Source organism: Sarcophilus harrisii, chromosome 1 (assembly GCF_902635505.1).
Source record: "Sarcophilus harrisii chromosome 1, mSarHar1.11, whole genome shotgun sequence".
NCBI classification, from domain to species: Eukaryota; Metazoa; Chordata; class Mammalia; order Dasyuromorphia; family Dasyuridae; genus Sarcophilus; species Sarcophilus harrisii.
The window spans coordinates 468,073,327-468,096,577 of NC_045426.1; the positions used below are offsets into that span (position 1 = coordinate 468,073,327).

Genomic DNA, 23,251 nt, shown 5'->3' on the forward strand with positions numbered 1-23,251 from the left:
TGAAAATAGAAAGCTATTAGTTTTAAAATATAGAGGCAGCTAAGTAGTACAGTGGATAGAGCACCAGCCCTGAAGTCAGGAGGACCTAAGTTCAAATTTTACCTCAGACACTTAACACTTCTGGGCTGTGTGACCCTGGGCAAATCACTTAACTCCAATTGCTTCAGCAAAAAACAAACAAAACAAAACAAAACAAAAAAAAACATATAGAGAGATATATAGTGAAATAAAATAAAAATTTCTTTTTGTTGCTAAAAAATACCTCACCACATAGCATCTCCTCATCTATCATTGCTTACATATCATTAATTGAAATGACATGTTTACAGGCTAATAGTCAAAAGATAATTTGAAGAGTTGATATTCATGGGATCAAAGAAAGCTTCACAGACAATATGTATCTCACAGGAAAACAAGCATTCCAAAAGATAGAGGAACATAGGTATGGCAGGAATGAAAAGACAATTTATCTGAAAGAATAGGGATGAGAGATGAAATATCAAATATAGGGATTATCTAGAACTCTTGTTTGCCTGGAACATAGAGTGCTCAAAATAGAATAATGTAAAATAAGGCTCAAAATGCAAGATAACAGACTGAGGAAGGTGAGACTGAAGAACTTGTATTTTAATATAGGCATTGGGGAGCAAATGAATATGAATAAATTTTATCTTACAGCTATCACTAAGATTTGATGGGCCATAATTAGAACATGATTCTGGTAGGCTATACATTTAAAAAAAAAGGCAGGATGGGAAAAGGAAAAGGTAATATCACTAAGTCAATAAGCATGTATTAAGGACCTACTACTTACTTGGTAGCATTGTACATGAAACAAGTTTAGTTGGTTATTATCATTTTTATTATTATAATATTCTTGTAATTATTATTTATTGTTATATTTTCATAATAATAATTATTACTATATTCTCAAAGAGGACCAAAATAACATCACTATGTTGGTCAAGGTAAAATGTATCTGACTGTACTGATCAGACCAATTAGGCAAACATATATTTGGCATTCAAGCCACATAACTAATCTATCAGAGTTGTGTCCTTTGCAGTATGCTTGGCAGTTCAACTTAAGAAAAGACTTCAGTATCGAACACTTTATCTTGCCAGGTGATTTTCAACATCATTGTAAGACAATTCACTCCCCTCTTCTGAAAATCTGTCTTCCCTATTTTCATAGAAAATTTATGGTTGGGTTCTTTCTCCTTTTCGTGTGTGTGTGTGTGTGTGTGTGTGTGTGTGTGTGTGTTTAATGAGAACTATTAGTGTAAGTACCTCTAATCCTGGGATGGGGACATAGTGCCTCTACCTTCACTTCAGCTATCCCCTTTGACCTGGAACCCCAAACCCAAAGGTCCCTTCTCCTGCAAGTCCCCATAGCCAGCAATGTCCCTGCCCCACGACCTCCACATCACTGGGTATGGTACTTCCTTCTCATCATATATCTGTAGCACAGCTGGGCCTGGTGTTCCTAATAACTCAGTCTTCTGGATTCACCTGATGCTGAAGGTAGATAAAAGTTCCTGTGGTTCGGACTGAGGGTTCCTCTGAACTCAGCAAGCCAAGGGTCCCACTTTCTGTTTCTATGGAGCTAGCCTGCAGGTGTTTGCACTTCACACCAGTTAAACCTTAGTCCTGGGGTCTTCCTTCTTATAGTCTTCATGGGTTGTCCCAGAAGAACCCCAATTCTGCCCCAACTCTTATTTTTCACCTATATATATTCACTCTGAGGTGCAATTTTGTTTTGTTTGTGGGGGAAATTGGGAGAGCTTAAATTTGTTTTGACCCACTCTGCCATCTTCCCAGAATCCTCCTAAAAGAAGTCATTAAAATAACTGATCATGCATTGTTGGTGGAATTGTGAATGGATCCAATCATTCTGGAGAGCAATTTGGAACTCTACTCAAAGAGTTATCAAACTGTGCATACCCTTTGATCCAGCAGTGCTTCTACTGGGCTTATATCCCAAAGAGATATTAAAGAAAGGAAAGGGACCTGTATGTGCAAAAATATTTGTGGCAGCCCTTTTTGTAGTGGCAAGAAATTGGAAACTGGATGGATGCCCATCAGTTGGAGAATGATTGAATCAATTGTGTGGTATATGAATGTTATGGAATATTATTGCTCTATAAGAAATGACCAGCAGGATAAATAGAGAGAGCCTTGAAGAGACATACATGAACTGATGCTAAGTGAAATGAGCAGAACCAGGAGATCATTATATACTTCAACAACAATACTACATGATGATCAATTCCGATGGACATGATAATCATCTGATGAATGATCCTCTCTTCAACAATGAGAGGACCCAAACCAGTTCCAATTGATCTGTAATGAACAGAACTGGCTACCTTCAGAGAAAGAACACTGGGAAATGAATATGGGCCACAACATAACATTTCCACTCTTTCTGTTACTGTTTGCTTTCATTTTTGGTTTTTTTCTTCTAAGGTTATTTTTACCTTCTTTCTAAATCCGATCTTTCCTATGCAACAAGATAACTGTATAAATATGTATACATATATCATATTTAACATATACATAAACATATTTAACATGTATGGAACTACCTCCCATCTAGGGGAGGGGGTAGGGGGGGAAAGAGAGGAAAAGTTTGAACAGAAGGTTTTGCAAGGGTCAATGTTGAAAAATTACCCATTCATGTGCTTTGTACATAAAAAGCTATAACAAAAAATAAATTTAAAAAAACTTAAAACTAAAAAAAATTTTTTAAATTATCTTCAGAATGTCAAGGAACCAGTAAAAGGAAAGACCATTTTGGATGCGATCCTCACTGAGAAGTTAATAGTTGCTGGGGTGGAAATGATGGAAACATTCAAATAAAGTGACCAATCTCTCCTAGATTTTGTGACAGATAAGGTTAGAAAGCTGGGATATAGTATAACATTGACTCTGAATATTGGGCAAGGAGACTTCAAAGGTTCAAAGAAAAGATAGATGAAGTAGATCTTACAAAGGACAAAAATTCTATGAATAAAAAATGAGCATTTACTTAGCACTGACTGTGTCAAAGCTCTGGGGACACAAATAGAAAGGTGGGCTACTTCTTGATCTTGGGGAACTCACACTTTAATTGGGAAGAAAATATAGAGATTTCATCTGTAGGGTAGATGAAAAGACCTGGAAATCAATCTCTTACTTGTCAAATCCAAACCTTTTCTCAATCCTCATCCTACTTAACTTTTCCTGCCTTTTGACAAGGCAATTAGGGTTAAGTGACTTACCCAGGGTTACACAGGTAAGTCTTAAATGTCTGAGGCTATTTTTGAACTCTGATTCCCCTGATTTCAGGGCGGGTACTCTATCCATTGCACCATTTGCCCCTACTTTTTAATGTTTTAATTACTTTCTTTTTCTCTGATCTTTTCCTAAATTTTCAGGACACTACTTTCTTCTGGTTCTCCTTCTATCAATCTGACTTCTCCTCCTCAGTATCATTCAATGGCTCTCTAATCCAGGTCATCTTGATAGCCACCGATTTACCAAAGGACTTTGTCCTGGGATCTCTTCTTCTCTATGACCACATACTATTTTATTTGATCTCATAGCTCTCATAGATTCAATTATCAGCTCTACACTGATGTAGTTTTGTAGCCCTAACCTCTTTGCTGAATTCACCTCTAGTGTCTAACATCTTCAACTGCCTATTAGATATCTTGAATTGAATATCCTTTAAACATCTTTAACTCAATATATCAAAAATTAGTTCTAAGCTCATTACCTTTTTTTCCTAGGCCTTCTTTAAAATTTCCCTATTACTATAAAGCAGTTGTGCCAAACTCAAAGATACAGATCCTTGAAGGTGCACACTGACTTAGAAAATCACAAATTAATATTACCTACATTTATATTTTTATTTTATTAAATATTCACCAAGTCATTTTAACCTGGTTTGGACAGCACGAGGAATTTGTATTGCTCACTTGTTAGCAAACTCAACATCTTTACTGACAAAGATACCATCATATCAGCACTTAACCTGGTTTACAACCTAATTGTCATTCTCAACACTTCACTTTGTCTTTCATTCCTTATCCAAATTGTTCCTAAATCCTATTGATTTCACCTTCACAATACTCTTGAGTAGATCACCCTCTTTTTCTTTTCTGACATTTTTACTATCCTGATGCAGATCTTCATCATCTGATATCCCAAATATTTCAATTATCTTATTGGGTTGGTCTCCTAATCACCTCTCTCCTCATTTCGGTCTATATTCCATTCAAAGTAGTCTTCTGGAATTGCATGTGTGACCTTGCCACCCCATACTCAGTAAAATCAAGAGCTTATTATTTCAAGAATCAAATATGCAAATAGTATACAAAACCCTTGATAACCTGCTCCCCTTTCTTTTGTTTCTTTCCAGAGTTCTTAGTAGTTTATACTCTCCCAATCAATTCAGTCAAGCTAACTCTGATTCAGTGACACTGACTTCCTTATTGTTCCTAGATCACCACTCCAGGCACTTTCCCAGGCTGCCTTGTAAGTCTAAAGTGCTCTCCTTCATCTACTCCTCCTGGCTTCCTTCAATCCCATCTAAAAACCCACCTTTTACAGGCGGTTTTCGGAGCCCCTTAATTCTGTCTCTATAGATGTTTGCATGTTGTCTCTATCAGACTATAAATTCAAGAGTAGAGACTGTCTTTCTTTGTATAGTTAGCACTTAGTATGGTACCTGGCACACGTCAGAACTCAGTAAATGTTTATTGACTGATTGAAATCCTAAAGATGTTGTGGGCAGATCAGATAGTAAGGTCAGAGGATCCTTAGGCTGCAGACACAGGCTAAATGGTGTTGCCCAGGGTTTGAAGGGTATAGAAACAAGGGAAATAATGAGTACTCAAGAGACCTTAAAGACGTAGTAGCAATAAAATGGGACTGTCTATTGGTTTTTTATCTTACCCTAGTAAGCTGGTGACTCACCCAACTGGTATGAGTGCCCAAGTCTATTCTACAGGGGAGGGAAGTAAGGAAACAGCAGAACCGATAGTGAAACCTGGCCTACTACCATTGGAAGACTTGAAGTGAGTCTGAATCTAGTGGAGCAGGAATTCTCTTCCTCACAGGGAAGTGGGAATAGGGAAAGGGTAGAAGTTGAATAGAGGAAGAAAAGAGAAAAGAAAAATAGAGGAAGTAGAAGAAGAAAAAAAGGGAAGACTTTGGCAGGAAGATTGTGGGAGAGCACCTCATGTAATTTATTCTGCTAGCCCTGAATGGCTTCTGGATGGATAGAGCAGGTAATTCGTAGTGGGGAAGTTGGCTGAGGAAAAATAGGAAATTTCTGAGAATAAAATTCTAAAGATACAATGATAAGCACGTCAAAAATGTGACTTGTCCAAAGAAGTTGATATGAATGCACAGTCAACTTATCAAATTAAATTTTGAAAAGATACGTACAAAAGATAGAAACAAAAGGTACTGTGAAATAATGTTAGGAGTGCTAGAACTCAAAATGATCCTAATTTGAAGAAGAAAGTTAAGGTCAGATGGAAGTGCTTTTTGAGTGGATGGAACAAAACTCACTGAACTTACAGAAGGCAGAGAGCTATTTATTCATTATGTTGCTTTTGTTTCCTTTGCCAAGGATAACGATCTGGAAATGAAAGAACAAAAATCATTATCAAGTTACTGATATTTAAAACTAAAAAAATAGGGAGTACCTAAATGCCTGACCCAAATGGATCACATTTTCCTGTACTTAAAGAAATGTATGCTGTACTCGGGGAAAACTCAAAGGTTACGGAAAATAAAAAAGGCACCACAGAGACAGCACAGTTTAATTAATTAGAGGTCAGGTCAGACTAACCAATAGATTAAGTTGGTAAATCCGGGGAATGTCGTCATATTTTATTGACATTTTAGAAAATACTTAAAATTTAGAAAATGAAAAATTTACATATTGCCTTAAGTTTTTCAAAGTGCTTCATATATGTTCATTTATTTCCTTACCAAAACTATCATCCCCATATTACAAATGGTGGGGGGAGAAAACAAAGGCTAAGAGATTTTAAGTGTCTAAGATCCACTTTTGAATTCCGGTGTTCCTGATTTCAGACCGAGTGCGCCACCTAGCCGCCAAAGCATAAAGATGTCCTGGTGGAAACTGGAGAAATGTGGGAACTTCCTCTACTAAAATACTTAGAACAGCTCTCCACAAGGAAAATATAATACAATTAAATGGATTTGGAACTACTCAAAGAATAATGTTTAGTAACATCAACTTTACTTGTCCTTATATGTCCTTCATATTTTTGCCAATGACATGGAAAAATTGCCCAAGTTGACTGGGTGCCTATAGGATTTGCATGGCTCATACCTAAGAGTGTCTTGGATGACAATCAGAATCTTATAGGGGCACTACAGACCAGAATAAAGAGCTAAAGAGATGTTAAGATGGAATTCCAATAGGGACACATATAAATTCTGCCCACTTGGAAATATAAAATGATTTCACATTTAAAAGATGAGGGAAGCATATTATAGATTTGTTTTAAAAATTTAAACCTTAGGATATTAGTGCACTGCAATATCACTACGAATGAACAGTGTGAGGCACTAGCTGAAAAAGATTAACTGATCATTTTTAATGATTCCCTATCAAAGTATGAATAGCTTTATTCATTCTAAAAAAAAGCCATTTTATTTAGAAATCTAAATATTTTTTTTCAGCATGAATGCTGCCTGGCTAACCCAAGTGGCACGTTAAAACTAATGCACAAACTTTACTCAAGTGATAACCTGACTAATGACATTTGAACTGAGCTGCATATTAAACACAGACCATGCTCTCTATTGTATCAAAGCATTTTAATTTAAGCTATTTTGAGTCCAACAAAATGATTCCCTAGATTTCAGTAAGCCATTTGTCAAAATTACATTGTTTTTACAAATCCTGAATTGTTTTAAAAAATTACTATTGCCAAGGAGCCTGGCACAGTGGAAAGGCCATTGGTTCTTAAGTCAGTGGACCTAGATTCAAGTTCTGAGTAAGCTCGAATAACATGCTTAACCTCTCTGGGTCAAGTCAATATTTATTGAAAGTCTATTATGTGACAAGTACTGTGCTACTAGGGGATGAAGGGGAAGAAGGGGAAGAAGGGGAAGAAGGACGGACACAAAGATAGAATAGCCCTGTCTTCAAAAACCTTTCACTTTAATGGGGGAATACAACAGCCATACAACTGTATATAAAGAATACCTACAGGATAAACTGGAGATCAATCATCTCAGAAAGATAACAAAATTAAGTGAGATCAACTAAGACTTCTTGCAAAAAAGGAGAATTTTATCTGACACTCAAAGAAACAATGAGTCAGAGATGAGGGAAAATACAGGAATGGATGATACCTAGTGAAAATGGAGTATCCTAATCAGTAAAATTAGGGGATTGTGTTAAGTTTCTGGGGATGCTAGGTGGCACAATGATTAGAGTATTGGTCCTGAAGTTAGGAGAATTTAAAGTTCAAATCAAAATCAGATACTTACTAGTTGTGTGACACTGGAAAAGTCACTTAATCCTGAACTCTATTTGCTTACATTTCCCAGCTATTAAATGACCTGCAAAGGAAAACTACAAATCACTCCACTATCTTTACAAAGAAAACCCCAAATGGAGTCATGAAGTGGACACAATTGAATATATGATCTAGATGTGATTCTAAGAAGTTCTAATACCCAATCACATGATTCCCACTGCTTCAGTTCAGAGGTATCTCTTCTGAACTGAAGTACTTAAATTTCCCGTGAACATAGCAAAATTGTTTCATGACCCATTTTGCCTTTGTTGTTTTTTTCTTCTTCACAACTACATTCTAAACTCTGTGAAGGTATAACTTTGTATACTACTTTATATCCCTCTTAGCAACAAATAATCTTAAATCTCCTACAGGTAAGACAACATTTCTCAAAATCCTGAAATGGGTAAAGGGAATAGGAAAACAGCATTTCAAATTCTTAGCTGTGCCAAGATCTGTTACATGGCCTATAAACACTATTCTCATTCAATCAGCACAACTCTAGAAAATATATTTTACTAATGAGGAAACTGAGGCAAACTAAAGCTCAAGTAATTTGTCCATGGTCATATAACTAGTAAATGCCAGAGGGCAGATTTTGACTCTTTCCCAACTTTAGGCCCTAAGCTCTAGCCCATGTAACCATCTAGCTTACCTGCTTTATACATAGTGGATTTAATATTTGTCAATGAATTGTGTCAGGAAGGATATCAAAGGAAAAGGATGCAGAGGAACCCAACAAGAAACTCTTATCTATAATAGCTGTCACCTGACTGGAGAATTACTGAGGTGGATTCATCACTGGAGAAGAAATCTTAGTATACACAAAACAGTTCATTGATGCCATTTATCATAGTATGTGAAAGCAAAAGGCCAAGAAAGACTCCAAAAATTGGGAGTACCATAATCCTATTTTATTTCTCTGACTTTAAGTGATCCCACATATGTATTTCCCTGGATGTCTTGTGTGGTCCCTCAGCTGCTGCACGAAGTATTTACATATGTTCAAACCAGTACTTTGAGCTCTTAAGAACACAAATAGGTGGTTTCAGCTATAAACTAGTTTTAAAAGTCCTTTGATATTTAAGGTTTGAAACAAAGTAATAGATATATAACTTTTATTTTCACTGACACAATCTTAGTTTTTTGACAATTTAACAATGATAAGGACTTTTAGTGATGGTGATAACCTTCTTTTGCAGTCTTCAATAACAAGGCAACATCTTAACAGATCAGTTTTTGGAATGATGTCTGATTTGAAAAGAGGTAATTGAGGAAAGTCATTACAGGGTTCTTGGGTTGGTTTACTCTTTCATGTCATTTGGTCAGCAGTTTCTGTTGGTGGTGACAGCAGGGGTACCCTTTCCCAAATGATCCCCTCTAGTTAAAGCTATCAATACACTCTTCTGCTAGACTGAACCTAAGGTATTACCATAGCAGGGATTCTCAACAGAAACAACCTGTGCCATAGTTGCCTAGAGATTCTCTGCTAACCCTAATGGAGCCAAGTTCAATAGCTTATTTCTAGGGAAAATTCTCCTATATGGGACACTAAGGTCCAATAGAAAGAATTTATTCCAAAAAAAAAAAATCACATACCCCCAAAAGGTCCAGGGATAGAAAAAAATAGCTCCATATTTACCTTCAATAAAATAAGAACTAGAAAAAATAATAGATATCCATAAGCTAGGGAATGGTGGTGCATAAATACAATGGAATATTACTTTGAAGTAACAAATCATGATTAAGAAGAATAGAGAACCATAAAAAGACATCTATGAAATGATGCAACGTAAAACATAATTTATAGAACCAGGAAAACAATGTGTACAATGACTACCACAAAATTAATGGCAGAATAAAATACAAGAACAAAACTAAATCTTATAAAATTATAAAAGTTATGGGAAGACAGATCCCTATAGGAGATTGTGGATGTGAAACAGCATATGATAGCAGACTTGGTTGATTATGTTGACAAATTCTCTTTTACATTGTTTGTAACATAAGGGACATCTATTTTAAAATGCAGATGATATAAAAAGCAAAATTGTAAAATGACACCTAAGATCACATTCATGTAATATATGCATAAGAAAGCCTTGATTATTATTTAACTTTATGTAGAGATAATCACCACAACCTTTCATCAAGTTTTATTATTTTTTCCCCCCATTGGTGATATTCTTTAGAGGTAGAGAACACTTTTAACTAGAGCCTTTGAAACTAAACAGGCTATATAGCCTCACAGCTTTCCTGAGAAACAAGGTTTTCCTTGAGGAAAAAAAAGCATTCTGATTCGTAGATTCAATAAGTTCTAAAAAGTATAGTTAGAAATTATATGTTTTACAAAGAATTTTAACTAGAGCCTTTGAAACTAAATAGGCTAAATAACCTCACAACTTTCCTGAGAAACAAGGTTTTCCTTGAGGAAAAAAAAGCATTCTGATTTGTAGATTCATTCAATAAAGTCTAAAAAGTGTAGCTGGAAATATAAATGTTTTACAAAGAAAGATGATTGTACAGGTTTATCATTATTTTCTTCAACAAATACCCACTAGGAAATGTGAAGGCTTTAAGCTTAAATAAAACTAAAAGCATGCCCACATAACTGGAAAACACTGGGGCACAGTACATCTTTAGTTTGCCTTCACTGGCAAAGATACTCTAACAACTTTTGTATCGCTGGCTTCAGTCGGTGAAGAATACAGAGCTTCATATGTTTTCATAATTATGGTAATAGACTATAGAACTAGCATCTGACATGACAGAGGAAACAGTTGAAGGGTTATGGTCACCATCATGACCTGGAGAGGCAAGCCCCAACTCTGCTTTGCATAAGTGGTGAAGATACTGTTCAAATTCTGTGTGGATTCCAGCCTCTTGGATCTCAGCAGGTTGACTGGCACTCAAGGCCTCTGGAGGAGGAGAGGGCTGATTAGATCCTGGCTGATGCTGCATCTGAAAACCATGGACACTGCTCCCAGCCTGGGGGGAGCCCGTGGGACCACGGTACATATGCAGAAGGTTGGAGGGACCCATCAGACCCTGCAATGAGTGTGCCAGGGGTTCCTGCAGGTGTTTCTGATGCACAGGACCTAGGTGAGAGTCAGGATGTGCAGAATACTCAGAGGCTACAGGATAGCTATACGGTCCCGGCTGGCAGTCTCCTTGGAGTGAGGAGGTGAAGAAAGCTGCATCTGGCTCCATTCCATCCATGGGAGAAGCCTCCGGGGTAGGCAAATTGTAGCTATCAAACTGAGAGGCTGGACCTAAGCTCTGGCACTCGCGGTAGTGTCCCATCTGAGGAGGTAGCACTCCCTGGCCATGGTGGTAGGCCTGCTCATGGAACGGCAATCCCAGGCTGTCCACACACACTCTGCCCTCTGAATCCAGCCCTGAGGCCAGGTGCTCAGGAAGGTTGTGAAGGAAGCCACTCTCCACCCGCTTCAGCCTTTTCATCTGCTTCCTCCTCCGAGGCCGGTATTTGTAATTGGGGTAGTCCTGCATGTGCTGCACTCTAAGTCGCTCAGCCTCCTCCACAAAGGGCCTCTTCTCGGACAGAGGTAACGCCTTCCAGGACTTCCCTGCCAACATTAATGAGCAAAATTAATCTTATAAAGTCACAAATCTCAAAATTGATGATAGCTAATATGCAGTAGAAAAAGCACTCGTTCTAACATCAGTAACACTGTATTCAAACCAGAATTTGGTCAAATTCTGATGCAGTTCCTCCTCTGAAGAATGAAGATTGGGACCAAGATCAAGGTTTCTTAAACTCTTTCTACCCAAGAAATTTTTACATGATCCTAGTCATATAAATAAAGATGCAAATCAAACATTTAGTGATAATAAATCATAATTTAACAACTCCCATATTCCAGTTACAAGACCTTATATGGATTTGAGAATCATTTTAAGAAGCTGGGAACTAGATGACCTTCAACACTATTATCTTAGGACTTCAGAGGCCATCTAAGACCGACAGCAGAACCAGAATAATAATCTCCCTTTTCATAGCATACCCTAAAACAAAGGGTATTTCATCCTGTATATTGTGAGCATTTCATTTCATTTTGGGATCACAAATCATGAAGACATTTTTTAAAAATCACATCTAAACCAGCTTCACTATAAGCTACTGTTTGTAGAATAGTTGTTGCTACTTCTGCTTCTATAAGGACAACCAAGTCCAAGGCTTCTTCTATAAGAAGGGCTTGTCCTTTATTATGTCCTTTCTTTAGATGTCCTTCAATATCATCAGGTGAATGATTTGGTGATACCCAAAAGATATCATCTTTTGGAAGCTACCACAAGCCAACAAAGCCCACACACACCCCTTTCCTTAAAGGGTTCATAAAATTATGACCTCAAGAGATTTTAATAGATTCTCATAAAGTCATCTTTTACTTCTCTCCTTTCCCTTAGAAACAGAATAAAATAGGAAAATAACAATAACAGTATGATAGTGAAGCAACTTTAATAACATATATCCCAGGATTAAGGTGTCTAAACCATTGGTCTAGCTTTCAATCAAATCAATCTGTCAAGTATTTGTTAAATTCTTACTATGTGATAAACTACGGGAGGGGAAGGTTTACACCGTTATGGGAGGAGATAAAACCTCTTGTTCTCAAGGATGTTACATATAAATATAGGCAACATACATATGTAAATCAGTACATACAAGATAAATACATAGAAAATGGTAGATAATCCTAGGAAAGGACACTAATAGAGTTGGAGAAACAGGGAGAGGGTTCCTCCAGAAGGAGGGGTCACAGAGTTGAGACTTAAAATTGGGGAAGCTAAAAGGCAATGTTAGGAGTGAGAGTATTCAAAGGTTCAGAAAGAGTTTAGAGCTAAAAAAGAGAAGATTCAAGTAGGCCAGTTGTCAAAGCCAAACCATAGAATGTATGGAGGGAAGTAATACATTTAAATATATGGATGAAGCAAGGTTATAAAAAAGTTTAATCAAAGGAATTTATATTTGATGATAAAGGTAAAATAGACTTGGAGCTGTTGGAGTTTAAGTAGAGGGCTGACATGAGCTGACCTACTCAATAGGTACTTCATTTTGATAGCTCTGTAGAAGATGGATCAGGAGGAAGATCAATTAGGAGATTATTTCAAACAGTCATGGCAAGAGGTGAGCCATAAGGTTCTGAACCACGGTTGTGGCTATGTGTATATGGGCCACGTTTGAGAATGGTTGTAGCGAAAGAAATTATAAGCCTTGATGACTGACTAGATTATTGGGGGGGGGGGACAGTACTATGAAAGAGATTAAAAGTGTTACAACAAAAAAAAATGCAATTCTAGATAACCAAATAGATGGTGATGCCTCTGATAATAATAGAGAAGTTCAGAAAAAGAAGGGGAAGACAAGGAGTTCTGTTTTGGATTTCTTAAGTTTGAGATGACTGAATTCCTTTGAATAGAAATATCCAGAGCAGTTGATGTGAGACTAATGTTCAGGAGATTAGGGATGGATACATAGACTGAGAATAATATGAATACAAATAGTAATTAAGAGCCTAGAAGCTGATGAAACCACCATGCGAGATACTATAAAGAAAAAAGAAAAGAAAAAAGAAAATTATTTGGGCTTAGGAAAGAACCTTGGGGGAGGACAGTGTGGGGAAAACCCATACAGTTTTGTTACTGGTGTTGTTCAGTGTTTCAATTGTGTCCTAATCTTTAGTTGGGGTTCTCTTGTCAAGGATACAGTTTCCTTCTGTAATTCATTTTACTGATGAGGAACTGAGACAAAATTCATGGGTAGTAGCCTCCACCATTGTAAATACCTTACAATACTCAAGTGATTCCTGGAATGAAAAATTTCAGAATATCAATTCCACAAAAGTAATAATATCACTATATGTTACTTACAGGGGACAGGGGGCATGGTATATTGGAAAAAGTTTTTGCTGCACTAAGAAAACTAGTAAAAATAATCCATTCTTATGAACAGACAGTTCTCAGATGAAGTAATTGAAACTATTTCTAGCCATATGAAAAGATGCTCCAAGTCATTATTAATCAGAGAAATGAAAATTAAGACAACTCTGAGATACCACTACACACCTGTCAGACTGGCTAGAATGACAGGGAAAGATAATGCAGAATGTTGGAAGGGATGTGGGAAAACAGGGACACTAATACATTGTTGGTAGAATTGTGAATACATCCAGCCATTCTGGAGAGCAATTTGGAACTATGCTCAAAAAGTTATCAAACTGTGCATACCCTTTGATCCAGCAGTGTTACTACTGGGCTTATATCCCAAAGAGATCATAAAGAAGGGAAAGGGACCTGTATGTGCACGAATGTTTGTGGCAGCCCTCTTTGTAGTGGCTAGAAACTGGAAACTGAGTGGATGCCCATCAATTGGAGAATGGCTGAATAAATTATGGTATATGAATATTATGGAATATTATTGTTCTGTAAGAAATGATCAACAGGATGATTTCAGAAAGGCCTGGAGAAACTTACACGAACTGATGCTGAGTAAAACGAGCAGGACCAAGAGATCATTACATACTTCAACAACAATACTATATGATGATCAATTCTGATGGACTTGGCCATCCTCAGCAAGGAGATCAACCAAATCATTTCCAATGGAGCAGTAATGAACTGAACCAGCTACCCCCAGCGAAAGAACTCTGGGAGATGACTAAAAACCATTACATTGAATTCCCAGTCCCTATATTTATGCCCACCTGCATTTTTGATTTCCTTCACAGGCTAATTGTACAATATTTCAGAGTCCGATTCTTTTTGTACAGCAAAATAATGGTTTGGTCATGTATACTTATTGTGTATCTAATTTATATTTTAATATATTTAACATCTACTGGTCATCCTGCCATCTGGGGGAGGGGGTGGGGAGAAGGAGGGGAAAAATTGGAACAAGAGGTTTGGCAATTGTCAATGCTGTAAAGTTACCCATACATATAACCTGTAAATAAAAGGCTATTAAATAAAAAATAAAAAAGTAATCCATTCTGCTTTATATACTCCCAAAGGGGCTACAGAAAGGACACATACCTACAAAAATGTTTAAAACTGTATTATTTTTTGTAAAAAGAATTTTAAAGAAGTGAGTACCCAGAAATCAGATAAGTAGCTAAACAATTGAGTGTAATGGAATGTTATTCCCAATGAGAAATGATATAAAGTACAGATTCTGAGAAGCCTCAAAAGACTGATATGAATTTAAGAATGAAGTAAGCAGAAGTACAAATTATAATAATGTAAAGAAAAGCCTTAAAAACTATGTTCTATTAAATGATCAATTCATGACTCCAAAATATTGATGAATCCTATTTCTTGCAAAAAAAAATAAAGGACTAGAAATACAGAATCAATGAGTATTATTAATAACCCAATTATGTGTCAGGTACTGGATAAATAAGTAATTAAAATAGGTAGCTTGAGAAGGCAGATGCTGGCAGTTGAGAGATTAAAAAAAGGTAGAATGTGTTAAGTGGTGACTGAATTTGTATCCTGAAGGAAGAAAGGGTGTTTAAGAGAAGCAGGACTGGGCCAAAGCTAAGAGGAAAAATGTCCACTGAATCTTGAAAAAGCTACAAAGGACTTTTTTTGTGAAGGTAGCTAGGTGACACAGCAGTTATAATGTTGAACCAATCAGAAGATCTAAGTTCAAATCCTACCCTGATCAATTACAAGTCTCTTTCTACCTCAGTTTCCTTAACTGTACAATCAATCTAAAACAATATTTATCTCCCCCGTTTGTGGGGAGGATCAATTGAGATAACATCTGTAAGGTGTTTGCAAACCTTAAAGTACTATGTAATGCGCTACCTATTATTAAAAGCTCAATGAAAAGTTTTTATTTTATCCTAGAAGCAATAGGAAGCCACTAGAGTAAATATTGAGTAAGTAAGCAAAACAGATCTTCAATTAAGGAAAAAATCACTTTGTGAGCTAAGTGTAAGGTACTGAAGTGGTGAGACTGAAAGGAGAGACAGGAAGACCAATTAACATGTTATTTTCATAACCTAGATCACATGTAATAAAGTTCTGAACTATAATGAAGTCTAAATGTTCCATGTTCTTCTAATTTTCTAACTACATGTCTCTTTATATGCATCCTGACTCCAGCTTGGTAAAAGATGCAAGACATTGGTCCATATCTAGCTTCTACCAACACTGCCCTCCAGTTTTCCCAGCAACTTTCACCAAATAATGAATTCTTATCCCAAGTCTATATGCCTATCAAATATAAGGTTATTGTATTTATTTGCTGTTATATTATGTATGTGTATTCTGTTCCAGTGAGCCACCCTTCCACTTCTTGGACAATACCACACCAGTCTTGACTTGCCTTATAATAAAATCCAATATCACTTCAACAACAATACTATATGATAACCAGTTCTGATGGACCTGGCCATCCTCAGCAAGGAGATCAACAAAATCATTTCCAATGGAACAGTAATAAACTGAACCAGCTTCGCCCAGAGAAATAACTCTTGGGTGATGACTAAAAACCATTACATTGAACTCCCAATCCCTATATTTATGCCCACCTGCATTTTTGATTTCCTTCACAAGCTAATTGTACAATATTTCAGAGTCTGGTTCTTTTTGTACAGCAAAATAACGGTTTGGTCATGTATACTTATTGTGTATCTAATTTATATTTTAATATATTTAACATCTACTGGTCATCCTGCCATCTGGGGGAGGGGGTGGGGGGTAAGAGGTGAAAAATTGGAACAAGAGGTTTGGCAATTGTTAATGCTGTAAAGTTACCCATGCATATAACCTGTAAATAAAAGGTTATTAAATAAAAAATCAAATCAAATCAAATCAAATCCAATATCTGGTACTGCTTAACCTCCTTTCTCTACAGTTTTTCCTCACTGGTTCTTTGATTTTCTTGATTCTACTTCTTTCAAATTCAATGAAATTGATTTTAGTCATTTAATCAGAATGGCATCAAATGTAAAAATCAGCATAGGTAAAACTGTCATTTTCATTATACTGATCCTGAATATCTATGAACAATGGATAGCTCTCCAATTATTCCAACTAATTCTATCTATGCAAAAAGTTTTGAGGGCGTGGCTGAACAAAAAAGTTATTGTATACCATTATGTTGAAATACTATTATACTACTGTGCTTTAAGAAATGATGAACTCGGAGCATCTAGTTGGTGTAGTAGAGTGAGCACCAGCCCTGAAGTCAGGAAGACCTGAGTTCAAATTTGACTTCAGATATTTAACACTTCCTGGCTGTGTGATCTTGGGCAAGTCATTTAACCCCAATTGCCCCAACCAAACTATATATATATATATATATATATATATATATATATATGTGAACTCAATGATCTTAGAAAAACATGGAAAGACTTACATGAAATAATAATGAAACAAACAGAATCAAAGAAACTTTGCATATAGTAATAAGCACTATTGTTTTAAGAACTTCCTTGAGTGAAACCATTTTGACTTATAAATACCAAATTAACTACAAAAAATATATGAATAAAAATGCTATATGTACCCAGAGAAAGGACTAACAAACAGAAGTGTATATATACTTATTTGTTCCTAATGGAAACCATGGGGAAAACCAAAAAAAAAAAAAAAAAAAAAAAGGGGGGGGGGTTGGGAGAAAAAATTAATTATATAGTGTATATATATTCATTACAAATGTAAATGGAATAGCAAATTGTACATATAGATTTTTAGTTTCATGTGTATTTATTATGGTACATAACAGAAATAGCTTATTTTTTCCCATAAATTAGACATAAAATAAATTTCAAATATTTTTTTAAAAGATACTATATGTTTTAATGTATTTAACATCTACTAGTCATCCTGCCATCTAGGGGAGGGGGTGGGGGGTAAGAGGTGAAAAATTGGAACAAGAGGTTTAGCAGTTGTTAATGCTATAAAGTTACCCATGCATATAACCTATAAATAAAAGGCTATTAAATAAATAAATAAATAATTTAAATTTAAAAAAAAAAAAGATACTATATGAGCCAATTCACCTCTCTGACCATTATTTTTCTCATCAGAAAAAAAAAAAAAATCTGTTGATAAACATTTATAAGAGCTTACTATGTGCCAGGGACAGAGAGCTAAATTCTGCGAATATGAAAACAAATAAAATAGAATTTCGGCCCTCAAAGAATTTACATTCTAATATAGTGGAAGACAATATATAAAAATTACTGAGGTGGAGTATCTGCCTTGGGGGCATGAAGACAGACTTCCAGAGAAATAAAAAGATGGCAGATCCAGGTGTTTCCCCCCCCCCCCCCCCCCCCCCAGTTCAAAAAGAAACTATCCCTTAGTTGGAGTGGAGCTGAGAATCTTTCCCAAGTATGAATTCTCAGCTGAAGTGGTACTTCGGGATGAAGAGTTTGGTTTGGGTTTTAAGACAAGAGAATGAGTAAAATTCTAGCCAATCGTGTTTTGCTTTTCTTTGAATCCCCAGTCCTCAACAAATTACCAACATCTAAATTCTTGCTATTTTTAAAATTTACTACAGATTTGAGGGGTTTTTTTGTGAGGAGTGCTACATAAATATGGCCTTTTAAAAACTGTATCTTATTTCTCACAAGTTTAAAGCATTGAACAATATAAGGTTCTAACCAGAGGCATATTTGAATTCAGATAGTGTAGTTTGGAACAAAAGCCTCCTAATTGGTCTCCTTGTCATGCCAAACCATCCTACTCTCAAAAGCCTCTCCACCCACAAGGATTCCCCCATTTTTCCATTCCAGGAAAAAAACACCTGAGTCAGGCTGTCCCTATGGGCTCACAGACCAAACTCATAACTTGTCATCTTATAACTCTAATTTCAAATCTTCTTCTAAACCCCTAGAAAAATGTTGAGCCTCAATTCCACTAACAATTCACACTTTAGCAGAGATCAGCTATAACCTGACTCCATTACACAGGTAAGGGATGGATATCCTAAAAAAGAAAAGCTGGGAAAGGGCTCCAGGAAGAGGAAAAGGGCCCTAAGCAGAAAAGGTGGCTAAGGACCCAAAGACAAATGCTGCCTGCTTCATATTTTTGTCCATGACTTACAGAGGCCTTCTTTTATCAGAATTTTTTCTCTAGGAAGATTTCTTTCTCTAAATTACCCCTTTCTACCAATTCCCAAAGCACATTTCCTCACTTTGTAACAAACTTAATTGAAAATTACTAATAAATATTGCCTTGCATAATTACTCCAGCTAAAGCTGGAATAGGCCTCAGGGGCCCTCTAGGCCAAACCCTTTTAAAAAGTAGGAAAGAGAGGCAGAAAAAAGGTTAAGTTAATTGTTTTGGGAATAGAGACAATAATTGGGTTCAGCTCTTCCGGAATTCAGGGTAGAGCCAATAACACCAACCATCAACTAAGTCTCCAGTCAAGTAGTCTTTCCTTTGTATGCATCTCTCAGCCAAAAAATATCCCCAATACACCTACTTAAGATGACTATTAGCATATTAAAACTTCAATCATTAAACACAGCTAGATCTTAATCCCCCTTTCCTTTTATTATTCTAATACCTAAAGTCCCATAGTTTTGATTCTTCATATCCAGCTTTTCCAAACTGGACTCACTACCAAATTAGAGGAAGATGTTTTGTGAAACAAAATCAGAGCTGAAGAAGCTTCAAGCCCAAGCTTCTCACTCCTTTACTGAACTGATGAGGCCCTTTCTAGAGGCCTAAGGAAGGGAAGTGGCTTGCCCAAGTTTTACAAGATTCAAATCCAAGACCACTAATTATCTTTCCACTATACAGAGAAGTCTCTAGAAATAACTCAGATATCTTTTCCCCTAAATTCCAAATCAAAGAATCTAAGAATATCAAAGATGGAAGGAAGGGACCTTCTCAAAATTCATCTACACCAAGTTAGAGCTGAATAGGATCTACTCAGCAGTCCCTGACAAAGAATCAACCTGGTCTCTCTTCAAGACTTTTTCACAAACGTGGGGGCAGCCCATTCTCCTTTGAGTCAACTACAATTGCTGATGTAAATTTTCCCGTTCAAACAAAATTCTGTCTCTTCTGGTAGACTTCAGTCCTCTCCGCTCAGGCCAAAGAAGTCTAAAGCTATTTAAATATAACATACAAGTTCTAGAAAGAATTGAAGACAACTCTCACATGTTCTTTTTTCTACTCAAGGATATTTCCCAGGTACTCTATATAGAGAACAGGATAACATAATTTTTTGAGCCTTTCCTTTGGTCTTTAGCTCTTTTTCTTAATCTGCAAAATAGTAGTAAAGAATTTCTGCAGAAGGTTAACTTTTTTAAAAGGAAATTTTCTATTTTGTAAAACAGGTTTATAATTTTGTTTTATGCTTTGTAGCAAAATTTTAATAAATACAAACACAAATAAAGCCATATGAATTTATGCAAAACAGAGCATAACATTAAATGGTAGGCACATTGACTATCTATGCAATACATATTCTCCTGTCTTGAAGAGTCATCTTCCCAATACTCCATGCTTTTGCACTATCAACCCCCTATGCGTAGAATAATCTCCCCTTTGCTTCCTTATCAATGCTTCAGTTTCTCTGGCTTCCTTCAGCACTTGGTTCAAATGTCAGGTAAGGGAGGTCTTTTCTAGTTTGCCTAGCACCTAGTGCGGAGATCATGTTTTCTCCTGTCTAAAGCATATGTCATGATTATTTTCATGGTTTTTCTCTCCTTTAGAACAATTTTTTTTTTTGCCTGTCTTTATATCCCCAGAGTTTAAGTACACAGTAAATGCTTAATATATGCATACTGCTTGACTGATATGTCAGTGTTCGTGCAATTGGTGATTATCTGAGGAAAGACTTAAAAATCCTGATTTTTCTATCCCAAAAGGCCAGTCCACTAACAGCTAAACAGGTGTCAAAAACTCAAAGTCCAAGGGCAACCCCTAGGGCCAGATTAAAATATAAGAAAATATTTAAAAGAAATAAACATACAATACAACATAATGTTAATTTGTGGTCCTCTTAGTCAAAATGGAGCCAGAAGTAATCTGCTTCAGTTTAACTTGGACACCATAGCACTGCACCAGCTTTCTACTCAGCACAAGCAATGTATCTCATAGTTTTTTAAAAATAAAAATCATCTCTTCAGGCAATTGTAGTATAACGTGGCAAATAGATTTCAGGATTTTTTTTAACAAAAGTAATGCAAGACCATTGAATTCATAGTATTTCAGACTTGGGAGAGACTTTGGAAATCATTTACCTAGATTCTTATTTGACAGTTGACTTTCTTTCGGTGAAACAGCTTAAGTTAGTGGCAATGGTTGATCTAGAACCTAAATATTCCTGGATTCTGGCCCAGTGCTTTTCCATCACAAAATACTACTTTCACAACATTCCAGTCTGTCTTCCTCATTTCAGAATCACTGAGAAAATTTTATAACTATTTTGTAACATCTCCCCACCTCCCTGGAAAAAGAGGAAGAGAAGAAGGAGGAGAAGGAGGAGGAGAAGGAGGAGGAGGAGGAGGAAAAGAAGGAGGAGGAAGAGGAGGAGGAGGAGAAAGAAGCAGCAGCTAGAAACTGGTATATATTTATCCTGGTCTTCCTCAAGAAGGCAGAAACTGATACTTATTTATCCCGATTTTTAGGAATTATCCAACTCTCTAGACTAAAAACAAACAAATAAAAAGCCAACCAAATTAAAAACCTGGAAAAAGTGCTAGGGACTGAACCTGTGATTGCAGCGAATTAGGTTACTCCAAGGAGAGGATGCTTTTTTTCTAAACAAAGTAGATGAGTACCTTCTCCATAATTCATTACCTTAGAGTAATGGGGCTCAATTACCAGGTAAAGTAATCTACCCAAGGTTAATTAACCCAGTAGGAGCCATGGTCTTAACTTGAACCCAAGTCTCCCGTACCCCAGGAGTATTCGCTATCAACACTTATACCGATGCGGCCTCTAATTGTGGAAGATTAACCGTAAAATAAAAGTTAGCGTTTTAAATACAGCTGCTTAAACACAGTACCAGCAGAAGACTGTCTTAGATCGTGTTGTGTGTGTGTACAGACACACAAAGAGAGAATGTAGTATCTACATAGCAGCCTGTAACAATTTAAATTTGTAAACAAGATGAAACATTTTTAAGTAATTTTATCGTCACCACTGACCAATCGTTTTTAATCACCAATGTGGCAAACTCTCATCTCTCAATTTCTCACCAAAGAAAATTGAACATTGAATTTATCTTCCTACTATTGCTTTTGTTATAGACGGATTTATCTTTAAAGCAATTTTTAATCAAATTGCCCGACCCGCCGGAATAATTACTTAAGAGAATCACCGAGATTAACAACTCATTTCTAACCCAGAGATAAGAGACTGTACCTATGATTATATTCTTAAAAGTTACATCAGCCAGAGAAAATTCCCTCTACCAACGTCTTCAAGAACTTTTTCTACAATGTATCCTCTAGCAGAGTCGTTGACTTTTACATTTAAAGGCTAAGTAACTTGAGAGCCAGTGGCATTTTAACCCCGAACTTCCTGGTTCTGAGATCAACAATCAGATCCACAGAGCCAAACTGTTATTAAACCTGGATTTACTCTCAGGAACCACTTTTCAGCAATGAAACTAAGGTTATAAAAAGTTATAATTGACATAGATGCATATTCAGGTTTTCCCTGTGGGAAGGACCTCTTAAGAAGGTTGTGGTCCCATTAGGATGAATTTTCCTTTCTTCTCCTTCCGCCCTCCACCACCACCACCCACCACTCCCCATATAGTCAGCGCGGTGCTATTAGATAAGTCAATTAAAAAAAGAAAAAAAGTGATAGGGACACTTGTGGACAAGCCACTGAATTAAAATTAAAAGCCTTCTCAGAGTAATCGCTACTTTCTTTGATCCTTGTCATAGGCTGGGGACTTCTTCCCCATACCTTTACCACTTCTGGTTCTCGCTGTAAATGTTCAGAGCCCCACTCACCCAGCATCTTGCTTAGCTCGGCGTTGTGTAGGTCTGGGTTCTGCTGCGCCAACCGCTTGCGCTCGTCCTTTGCCCACACCATGAATGCGTTCATGGGCCGCCGGATACGGGACTCCCCTTTGCCACGGCCCGCAGGCCCAGCAGCTGCAGCAGTCGCGCTGCCCCCGTTCCCTGCACCTGCACCGGACTCGTTCTTGACCTTCATCTCCCCTAGGGGACTCAGAGACTCTGCCCATGGGCAGGAGCCCATCCCGGCCATCATCACGGGCAGTGCGCACCTGGTTTGGCTCTGGTCGTCACTGGCATACCCCGCGTCCGGGCTGCTCATGGCTCTCCTGCTCGGACCTCGCGACCCGCACCCCGCCCCGCCCCCACACCTCAGTCTGGACCCGAAGGTTCCCTCAGTGGCGGGTCCAAGGTGGGAGGAGAGCGCGATAACCTACGGGAATCGATGATCTATCTTGAATACCCTGAATCCCAGAAAAAAAAGTCCAAGCCACACCACCTAGAAAAGCCACAAATTTACTCTGCCCCACTGGGTAAGCCCTCCTCCTAGCCGCTCCCCTTTCTACATCCACACGACCAATGGGTCTCCGGGGGGCGGGGCGGCTCCCACGAGGTGTCAAAATCCTCTCGCTGGCCTGCTCGAATTTTACCTGGGAGCTAGAGGTTACCTGAAGTGCAAGAACAGGATCTCCCTGGACCTTATTGGTCTCTGGACAATAGAACATATTGC

The 23,251-nt window shown here is 37.2% G+C and overlaps 1 protein-coding gene across 1 annotated transcript; it reads right to left on the reverse strand.

The window, feature by feature from the left end:
• Positions 1-6,511: 6,511 nt before the first annotated feature.
• Positions 6,512-23,042, reverse strand: LOC100932423 (SRY-box transcription factor 17). The gene is made up of 2 exons (XM_003759778.2): positions 22,516-23,042; positions 6,512-11,139 (listed from the first exon to the last, which is right to left on the reverse strand). The coding sequence occupies exons 1-2, from the start codon at positions 22,841-22,843 to the stop codon at positions 10,268-10,270; spliced, it is 1,200 nt and encodes a 399-aa protein (XP_003759826.2). The 5' UTR covers positions 22,844-23,042; the 3' UTR covers positions 6,512-10,267.
• Positions 23,043-23,251: the final 209 nt, after the last annotated feature.